General features: G+C 37.4%; 1 protein-coding gene across 1 annotated transcript; it reads right to left on the bottom strand.

Moving 5' to 3' along the window:
* Positions 1 to 3205: 3205 nt before the first annotated feature.
* Positions 3206 to 5010, bottom strand: LOC141685768 (uncharacterized). Its single transcript, XM_074490852.1, has 2 exons — positions 4219 to 5010; positions 3206 to 3745 (listed from the first exon to the last, which is right to left on the bottom strand). Exons 1-2 carry the CDS (start codon positions 5008 to 5010, stop codon positions 3206 to 3208), a joined length of 1332 nt encoding a protein of 443 aa, XP_074346953.1.
* Between the last annotated feature and the right edge of the window lie 5668 nt (positions 5011 to 10678).

The following is a 10678-nucleotide window of genomic DNA, read 5'->3' as shown; positions in this document are numbered from 1 at the left end:
GACTCAAGCTTCTCTTTACTCTTCTTCCAGGCTGCATCACAAAAGGACTGAATGCCTTGAACTTTAGTGATTTGAGAATGGACATCTCTGGATGATTTCCATGCTTTAATCACTTCCTGTTCTCGTTCAAACTGCTTCTTTAAAATTTCTTCTTTCTTCAAGGATTCAGTTAATTCATCCTTAGCAATCTTACATTCAATTCTCATTTTTTTAAATTCAATAAACTGAGACTCTAGCACATTATTCCTCTTACTTAAAAACAAATTATTTTCTTTAATTTTAGCATTTTCCTTAGTGAGGGACTTAAGTATAACACGCAAGTGATATAATTCTATGGACATGTCATTTATTGCATCATTACACTCAGCTTTAGATATATGTGCTAGGTTAGTGGTGATTACCTGATTACTTGAAGAACTTGTTTCTGTTTCATCAGACTTGGCCATCAGGGCTAGGTTGACATAGCTTGTTTCTTCATCTTCATCCAATCCATCAGTTGCCCAGTCATTTTCTTGTGTAATGAAAGCCCTTTCCTTTTGTTTGAGCAACTCAAAGTATTTCTATTTATTATCAACATGCTCAAATTTCTTCTTGCTAGAATCTGACTTTCTAGACTCACTGGCAAAATGCCCAGCCAAGCCACTTTTGAAACATTTGAATTTGGATTTATCCACCATGTTTCTACTTGGCTTGGCTGCTCCAAAGTTCTTTTTAAACTTGAGCTTGGCAAATCTTTTGGAGAGGAATACTAACTGTTCATCAATATCATCCATATCATCTTGGCTCAAGTGATCTTTATTTTCAGCTACCAACCCTTTGCCCTTGCTTTCACAGACCTTTGATATAGACTCAACAGCTTCTACCTTCATCTTTTTCTCCTTCTCTAACTCAGCAACCAGTGCTATGGACCCTCCTTTCTTCCTTCCTTTCTCCTTCTTCTCATCTTGCTATATTTCAAGCTCATAAATTTTTAGGATGCCATACAGTCTCTCCAAGGTGAACTCCTTATAATCCTGAGAATTTCTCAATGAGACTGTCATTGATTTCCACTCCTTTGGAAGAGATCTAAGGAACTTGAGGTTATAGTCTTTTGTTTGATAGACTCTTCCATGCAACTTTAGAGCATTTAGTAGTTTTTGAAATCTACTAAAAATATCAGTGAAAGATTCACTGTCTTCACAATGGAAGTGCTCATATTGCTGAATTAGCAGTTGTATCTTATTTTCCCTTACGTGCTCAATACCATCACAAATAATCAGGATAGTGTCCCAAACCTCTTTGGTTGTTTTACAATTAATGATGTTATCAAACATATCACCATCAACTCCATTGAACAATATATTCATGGCCTTCTTGTCTTTCCTGACTTGCTCAATATCAGGTTCTGACCATTCATGCCTAGGCTTGGGAACATATGGCTTATTGCCAGTTGCAGCTCTCATTGGTACATGAGGACCTCTATCTATGCAATCCACATAGGCCTCATCTTGAGAAAGAAGATTTAGGTTCATCTTCACCTTCCAGTGGTGATAGTTGTCTTTGTCTAGAAAAAATTTTTTGACTCCAACATCCTTCTTGTTCATCTTGATGTTTGTTGTGATCTTTATACTCTTTGTAATTTAAGAGCTTGCTCTGATACCAATTGTTATACCCTAACAATACAACAAGAATTACATAAGGGGGTTGAATGTAATTCTGGCTTCTTTTTCTAGATTTTTAAAACAGTTCTTACTTGATAATATATAAGTGTTTGATTTGCAGAATGCGGAATAAATACTTTTATGAATCAAAACACATAGTAATAAAAATACACAGGCTTTTAAAACTTTCTGGTGGATTTGAAAGTTTCCACTATATATATATATATATATATATATATATATATATATATATATCGAATGAGAACCCTGTGAAGCTTGATTAGCTCACAGATGCTTACAAGTATGAACAACTAAACTTATAGAGAAATGCTACAGAATACAGCTTGAAAATGTTTCTCTAGAAAATGTGTGCGCTTAGTTCGATAATTGTTCTACTTGCTACACTTGGTTTATATATCACCAAGTTTACATGACAGTAAGACAAGATAATAAAACAAAACATATCTAGTCTAACTCCATACTACTTCACTACTCTATTCCAGCATCTTTGAATATCTTCATAATATCATGGAAATGGTAATGCTTCTTTTTTTCTCAAATTCCTGCTAAACAGGCTGCCACATTCCTTTTGCAAACACCCAACGCATGTGATTGTGTTGTCACTGTCAACAGATATTTGAATTTGATCATCCGTCGGGTACATGCTTGTCATCCGTCGGGTAGCTTTGTTGATCATCCGTCGGGTAGCTTTGTTGATCATCCGTCAGGTAGCTATTTGTCACTTGACTCCATTTCACTTATACAGAATTACTAGACATCTTATATTTACAATTAATCAGCCTATTCTGCATATCTACTAGTAGTCAACATGACTCATATGCTCCTACAGAATCTATACAAAGTTGTTTGCAGAAATGTGCTACAATACTTATTATTACATAAGCTACTCACTCGATGGATGTCAAATCATCATCCATCGAGACTATATTGAATCATCCGTCGGGACTATATTTGATCATCCGTCGAGTGCTACAAAATTCACTAAGTTAAATCTACTAAGGTGTTTTTTTTAATTTATCATCAAGTTCAAAACATATTCCTAACAATCATAAACCAATCAGGGCTTTGCAAGACTAGGCCTACACCACTAGATTTTGTTTTGGACGCTCCATCAACATGGAGAACCCAATACTCTTTCGAGGTTATTTCTTCATCCTTCTCCTTCTCTCCTCCTTCTGGGGTTACTATCTCTTGCCTCCCGACTTCTTGGTCGTTAATGGTTCATTCGACCACGAAGTCTGCTAAGGCCTGAGCCTTGATGGCCATTCGAGGCTTGTACTTGATATCAAATTCTCCTAACTCAATCACCCACTTGATGAGCCTTCCACTGGCCTTTGGGCTATGAAGAATGTTTCTCAAAGGTTGGTCTGTCAGGACTTCGATCTTGTGAGCCTGGAAGTATGGTCTCAACTTCCTCGAGGCTGTGATGAGAGCAAGCACGAACTTCTCCGTGGTGGAGTAATTCAACTCTGCTCCATGGAGCACCTTGCTTACATAGTATACAGGCTTCTGGAGCTTCTGCTCTTCCTTAATGAGGACTGCACTCACGGCTTGTTCAGATATCGCGAGTACAAATAAAGAGTGTCCTCCGGACTTGGTTTAGCCAACAACGGGTCTTCAGTCATGTACTTCTTTAGCTGTTCAAAGGCCTCTTGGCTCTCAACTTTCCATTCAAAGTCCTTCACCTTCTTAAGAGTTTTGAAAAAGGGCAGGCATATGTCTTTAGACTTGGAGATGAACCTTCCTAGAGCTGCGATTCTTCCTATCATCTTTTGAACGTCCTTGATGGAGCGTGGTGGCTCCATGTTTAGGATTGCTTTGATCTTATTGGGGTTGGCCTCTATTCCCCTTTTAGAGACCATATGACCAAAAAAAAATTCAGACCTAATGCCAAAAGCACACTTGGCTAGGTTTAACATTATCTTGTGGTGCCTCAGCACTTCAAATACCTCTCTAAGATGACTAATATGATCGGCCTTGCTTAGGCTTTTGACTAACATGATATCAATATAGACCTCCATGGTCTTCCCAATTAGATGGGCAAATATCTTGTTTACCAGTCTTTGGTAAGTAGATCCTGCATTCTTAAGTCCAAAAGCAATAACAAGATAAAAAATACACCAAAATCAGTTATGAAGAATACCTTGGGGGTGTCATCCTTATGGATTCTAATATAATTGTAACCACTGAAGCCATCCATGAAGCTTAGCATCTCATGTCCAACAGTGGCATCGATTAGGGTATCAATCCTCGGTAGGGGTAACAGTCCTTGGGATAAGCATCATTCAAGTCAGTGAAGTCAATGCACATCCTTCACTTCCCATTGGCCTTCGTAACCATTACGGGGTTGGCCAACCATTCAGGGAATTACACTTCCTCAATGAATCTAGCTTCTAAAAGCTTCTCGACCTCCTGTTTAATGGCTTCTAGCCTATCAGGGGCATATGTTCTCTTCTTTTGCTTTACAGGCTTACGAGTTGGATCAACATTCAACCTATGAGTTATAAGGTTTGGGTCAATCCCTGGCATATTAGCTGATGTCCAAGCAAATATATACATCATTATTTTTTTGGAGGAAAGTTGTCATTCGACCCTTCAAGGGCTTGTCCAGAGATGTCCCAATGTACGTGACCTTCTCCGGGTCTAAGGGAGCTAAGGGAATTGGGACCAAGTCCTCGGCTGGCTTCCCTCGTAGTTTATCATTTTCTTGGACATCCATGTCTTCTATGGGGAGGACCTGCCCCCCGGTTCCATCGGGCCTAAGTGCTGCAATATAGCAATTGCGGGCCATTTTCTGATCTCCTCTTGCTTCTCCAACACCATTCCTAGTTGGGAACTTCAGTACCATGTGGTAGGTTAAGGGTACAGCCTTAAAAGCATGGATCCCTGTATAACCCATAATAGCATTGTAGGTTGAGGCTTCCTTGAAAACCTGGAAGTTCAACATCTGTGTGGCCTCCATGGGCTCTTCCCCAATAGTTACGGGAAGTTGTATTGCTCCTTCGACTTTGCATTCCACATGGTTGAACCCATAGATGGGTGCGTCAGATGGAGTTAGTTGAGAATCGTTGTAGCCCATTCTTATGATTGTGTCATGGAACAGAATGTCCACGGAAGCTCCATTATCCACTAGGACCCTCATAATAGGACAATTTCCAATTATCGGAGTGATAACCAGAGGACCATCCTGAGGAAATTTCAAACCTTCAAGGTCTGGGTCACCAAATTCAAGCGTCATCTCTGACTTAGAACGCTTAGATGGCTCTCCAACTATGCTCATTACTTCTCTTGCATAAGCTTTTCGGGAGTTCCTTAGAGTACCAGCTGTTGTAGGTCCTCCTGAGATCATATTTATTACTGGCCCTCGGGGCTATGGGTTGCGATCTCTGTCGTTACCCCTCCGATCATCATCTCTTCGATCATTATCTCTCTTTTGGCCTCCGGCCTCTTCACCCTTGGTGAAACGTCCAAACTTTCCCCTTCAGATCCGATACTCAATCTCATCTTTGAGTTGCCTACAATCGTCAATATCATGACCGACATCTTTATGAAACTTGCAGTACCGACTCTTGTCTTTTTCTCGGGGTCTCCCCTTAGTGGCTTCGGCCACTTGAAGTCCTTATCTTTTTTAATTTCCATAAGTATTTAGCTCATTGGGGCGTTCAACCTCGCATACTCAGCAAACCTTGCCTGTTGATTCTTCTTATAAGAGGAGGAGTCAGAGCTTTTACCAATTCATGGATACTTGTCCTTGACGTCGTACTCCTGATCCATCTTCCTCTTCTTGTTTCCAGTAGGTTCATTGTTCACAACTGTCTTCTTCATACTCTCCTCCACCTTGATATACTTTCCAGCTCTATCCTGGAGTTGCAGCATACTTTCGGGAGGGCGCTTAGCTAGGGACATCTTAAAGAACTCGTCTCTAGTCCCTTGCTGTAGAGCTATCATAGCTACCTTATCATCAAGATCAAGGACCTTCAAAGCCTTTTTTGTAAATCGATTCAGATACTCTCTCAAGGACTCATTTGCTCCTTGGATTATGCCCATGAGAAAAGCTGAACTCTTCTCGTGCACTCTGCCACTTATGAATTTCTTGATAAAAGCTTGGCTCAAGTCCTTAAAGGATCCAATAGAGTTTGGGAGCAGATGACTATACCACCTTTGAGCCATACCCGATAGGGTTTGAGGGAAGGCCCGACACTTAATAGTGTCGTTCACGGGCTGTAGCAATAGGGCATTAGAGAATGTCCTAACATGATTAGGAGGGTCGCCAGTACCATCGTATGCTTTGATGGTGGGCATCTTGAACTTCCTTGATATGTGAGCATTCATTATCTCATCAGTGAATGGTGGGTTTGGATCATCAGGATCTCCTAAAGGCATAAGATCACTTGGATCAGCCCTTGGGGCAACTGCCCTTCTTGGTATTGGACCATCCAGGTCTATGATTGGAGGAAGATTTCTCCACCTTGGAGCGAGTGGGGGTCTTTGGGCCATATTTATCTCCAGGTCTCGCTTCATCCTTTGAATCTCAGCTTCATGAGCCCTGATCCTCTCTTGAACATATTGGGGATTAATCCCTTGAGTGCTCCTGGAGCGTTGTTCAGCGTCAGCCATCGGCTCCTTGCCAGCACGCCTCCTTCTTGGAGCAACATCATCATCCGATGAATCGGAGTCTCTTTCAGTATAAGGTCCAGAGAATTCTTGATCCTCCGGAATAAGGGCCTAGCCACGTATGTATTGGGGCGTCCACCCTTGTGCTTCACTCCTATTAGAGTGCCCACTCCCTCCAACTTTGGGGTATAGTGGCATCCCGTAAGGGGGGTTAGTAGTCACAATCATCGAGTATTCATACCCAAGGGTTGAGAGTTGACACGTGCATGTAGCTGCTAAAGTTTGAGATTCATCCCTTGAGGAGCCGGGGGATTCATCCCTTGTGGTTGAGCCTCAGTTGCCCTTACTAGGGTTCCTCCTTGGGTGGAGGAATAAGTTGAGTGTGGTGGTATGTCCACCACTGATGCGATTGTTAATGATGGGACAAGAGTGTCTGTCCCACTAGTATTTCTGCTCCGTCTGTTCACCATGGTTGTTGTAAGCTTTCCACAGACGGCGCCAAATGTTGTGGAATAAAAACCTGAGTACTTTAGTATTTAATGCTAGGGTTGGTGAGCTTTGAGCTTTAATGGATGCTCTTGCGTTCGGGACTATCGATCCTTGCAAGATGCTTACGTATCTCTGTGTTGTAGAGAATCAAGCCAAAAATGTAGTTTTAGGTTGAGGGGTAGAGTCCTTTATATAGAAGTGAGTCTAGGGTTATACTTCTATTGGGAGACTTGGTGGACAAGTCTCCAACTTAGATGGTGATTAGGATTCCTATTGAGGAGGGAGTTCCAGGACCTTCTGTGTAGGACTTTGAGTCGGTTTAGAACACACGTCTCTGCTCTTCCAGCCGTATTGGGCCTAGTCCGTGAACAACTTGTGTTCGTGGACCTTGATGACCTCAGCTAGTGGTCCTTGTCTGCATGGGCCGTCTTGAGTCTACTATGAGTCCGGACCAGACAGACATGTATTGGACATTTAGACAAGAAGCCCAAGTGTAATTAATACGACATTTAATGTGTCTTTAGGATGTATTTTCTATCCATATCAGTTTGGTACATCAACCTTCAGTCTCTTGGTTAGTTCATCAAGATGCCGAGAACCAGTAGCATGACCAGTGATACGGCGATAAATATTTCTCCTATCTTGCTGGCCTCTAGGTCCAAAATGGTCCAAAATATCGGAAATTATTGTCTAAAATATCATTTCACCACGTTACATCGTGTAGCGTTTGGAAAATGATCCAAAACACTACATGTTTTTTTAATTTACTAGTTTCCTAATGATACTTTATGTAATGTTTTTCATGATTTTTGACTTTTTGGTAGAGCTGTAAAGAACCGAACTCGGACGAACTTTTAACGAACTCAGAAAAAAATCTTAACAAACCGAACACTGTTCGATAACCTTATCGGACAAAATTTCTTGTCTGAACTCGAGTTCGGTAATATTCGAATCAAACACGAACTATTCGTGAACATACTGAACACGAACGAACACGAACTGTTCGCGAACATCATTTGTATTTTTTTAAAAAAATAATTATAAATATTATTTTAGGTAAAAAAATTGAATCAAACTATTAATTATATAGTTTTTCACTAATAAAATATTTATTTAAAATAACTATAAAATATAATTAATATATATTATTAATAATACATATATTATTTATACATATAATATTATAAATATATTATTTTTTTCGAACCGAACTCGAGCTTAACGAACAAACCAAACTTGACCCGAACACGAACCGAACTCGAGACGAACACCTTAAAAGTTTAGTTCGTTAAGATTATGGGATAAAAAATGTTGTTCGAATTCGAGTTTGATAAGCTTATCGGACGAGCTTATCGAGCTCGAACTCGAATGAACCAAACGAGCTTAACGAACAACTCGGTTCATTTACAGCCCTACTTTTTGATTATTATGAACTTGTTTTGATGTATTGTTTAGGGGCCCAGAAACATCACTTAATGTTACATTTTCGATTTTTCTTTTTTATTTAATATTTATAAATTTAAGAGTAAACCATATTTTAACAATTTTTAACATTTTAGGATTCACCAATCCCCATTTGGGTTTTAGAAATATTAAAAAAAGAAATTAAAAAATGTTACACTAATTTAGGGTTTTAGTTTAGGCCCTAAACCCTAGAGCCTAAACTTTAGGGCCCAAAAATTTAAAATTTAAATTAAATAATTTTTTTTAGTATAATGGTGTATTTAATTTAATAATTTTTAACATTTTACGGTTTACCAATCTATTTTTGGGGTTTGGAAACAATTTAAAATATTTTTTATTATTATTTTAGGGTTTAATAATTTTTTATTTGGGTTTAAAAATATTTTTTATAATACAAAAAATATGTATAAAATGCTAGATTAAGTAGTGTCTTGGGGCCAAAACGCTACATAATGTAGAGTTTGGTGCCAAAACTCTACTTAGTGTCACGTTTTGTACATTTCAAAAAAAGAGAACATAACGCCACTTCTTTCCTAAACGCTACACGATGTAGTGTCTTGAGATAACATTCTGGGCCATTTTTTTCAAAAGTGAAATTTTAGACCATTTTTCATCCCAAAATGACATTTAGGGCCACCACCCTGAAAAGAACATGTAATCTGATAACAAATGATGCAAAACTTCCGGAATAACCTCACGTTAAACCAGCATTGCTTCTACATTCAGAATCACTCTATTATTTGGAATCGCTCCAAAGAATACTTTGTTATTGTTTACAAGAAAAAATATCATTGTTACTTAAATCTTAATACGGAATGCAACATAAAACCCTAGCAGCTAAAGGTGAGAGAGAGGGGGGAATATAGGTCCGTTCTTAGTGCTAGTACACGCTTCCTCCGTACCGGCTTTCGTGTGGATACCTCTACGACGTAGATCGTTAAGGCGGGATATGTGGGGTTCGGTTAAAGCTAGGATTTCCTTTTGACAACCATAATCGTAAAACTCTTTAAGGTGAACATCTCATCCATGAATTAAATATTATTTTTCGCATGGATTCTGCGGTGGGTTTCAATTTTATTATGTTTTTACGGTTTTATTTATTATTTTCATTGTGTTTTATACCCCGAAAATATAATTGCATTTAGCAAATGATATCCCCGTATCAACTCCAATGAATTAAGGAATTACTAGGACTTTCCTTAGCTGACTACATCAGTCATGATAATAAAATTTTAAATTTGTCTGTTTATGTGTATGAACTCCATGAATACGGGTTTGATTACATAAACCCTAATTTCAATTTTAATGGATTATTGATTAATAAATAATGTGTTCAAGTAATATTTGCGATTTGTGATTGAAATTGCACAAGTATTGCTAATTTGCTTAAATAATTAGTTAGATTAGTGCACAATATACATTTTAATGTGTAACTGATTTGATTTGATAAATGAGTTGTAAATGTGTCTTTAATATGCATTGAATACTTCTTTTGCTTAGCCTTGATTTTAGTAATTTATTTAATTTCGAATTACCTTGGACGAGACAATTGTCATATTTATTACTTTTAAATGAAATCATTTTAAGTATAGATTTTATCCATAGAAATTGATTTTTAAATAAAATAGGGTTAGTTATCAAATACGTCACTTACTGCATCCAACTGTATCAAGTGAGTCACTGATTACAAAACTGACTAATTTGAGTCACTCATTTAAAAATTTATATCATAAATATCACTATATCGTTAGTCAAAATTCTTACAAGTATTATTTTTTGTGTTTTACATATTTTTTATAAATGATAATACATCCAAATAAAAGGTTCTGAGTTCTACTATTTTAGATTATATTGTTAGATTTTTAAAATTTTATCAACTATTTATTTTTAATTTTTTGATTGTTTTATTTGATTTAAATAAAAATAAATAGTAGATAAATTTTTAAAAATCTAAAAATATTATTTAAAATATTAGAACACAGAATCTTTCATTTGGATGTAATATCATTCATAAAAAATATGTGAAACTCAATATATAGTACTTTTAGGAATTATGACTACCGATTGAGTGATATTTTTGATACAAAATTTCAAATGAGTAACTCCTTTGAGTCAATTTTGTAATCAGTAACTCACTTAATATATTTGGACCGATGATGAGGATCAAGGAATGAATATGTTAATTTAGATTTGGTTATGTGTGCTCTTGGTGATTTTCAATTGGAGAGGATGCAAACATGGGTTATGCAGTTTACTTGGACAACAAGGAATAAAGGAGCAATGCATGAAGTTGGACAAGTAGCTGATTATTATATAATTATTAATTAGAATTTTGCTTACAAGTTTTTACCTTTCACTTGAAAGGGTTTTTCTTGTTTTAAGCACTTAGGATTTTATTTTCCTATTTGTATTTGGTTTTTCTCTTTTTTCTATTCGGGTTTGGTTTTTAA

This window comes from Apium graveolens, chromosome 9 (assembly GCF_009905375.1).
Source record: "Apium graveolens cultivar Ventura chromosome 9, ASM990537v1, whole genome shotgun sequence".
Taxonomy (NCBI): Eukaryota; Viridiplantae; Streptophyta; class Magnoliopsida; order Apiales; family Apiaceae; genus Apium; species Apium graveolens.
This window is presented reverse-complemented; position numbering and strand designations above follow the sequence as displayed.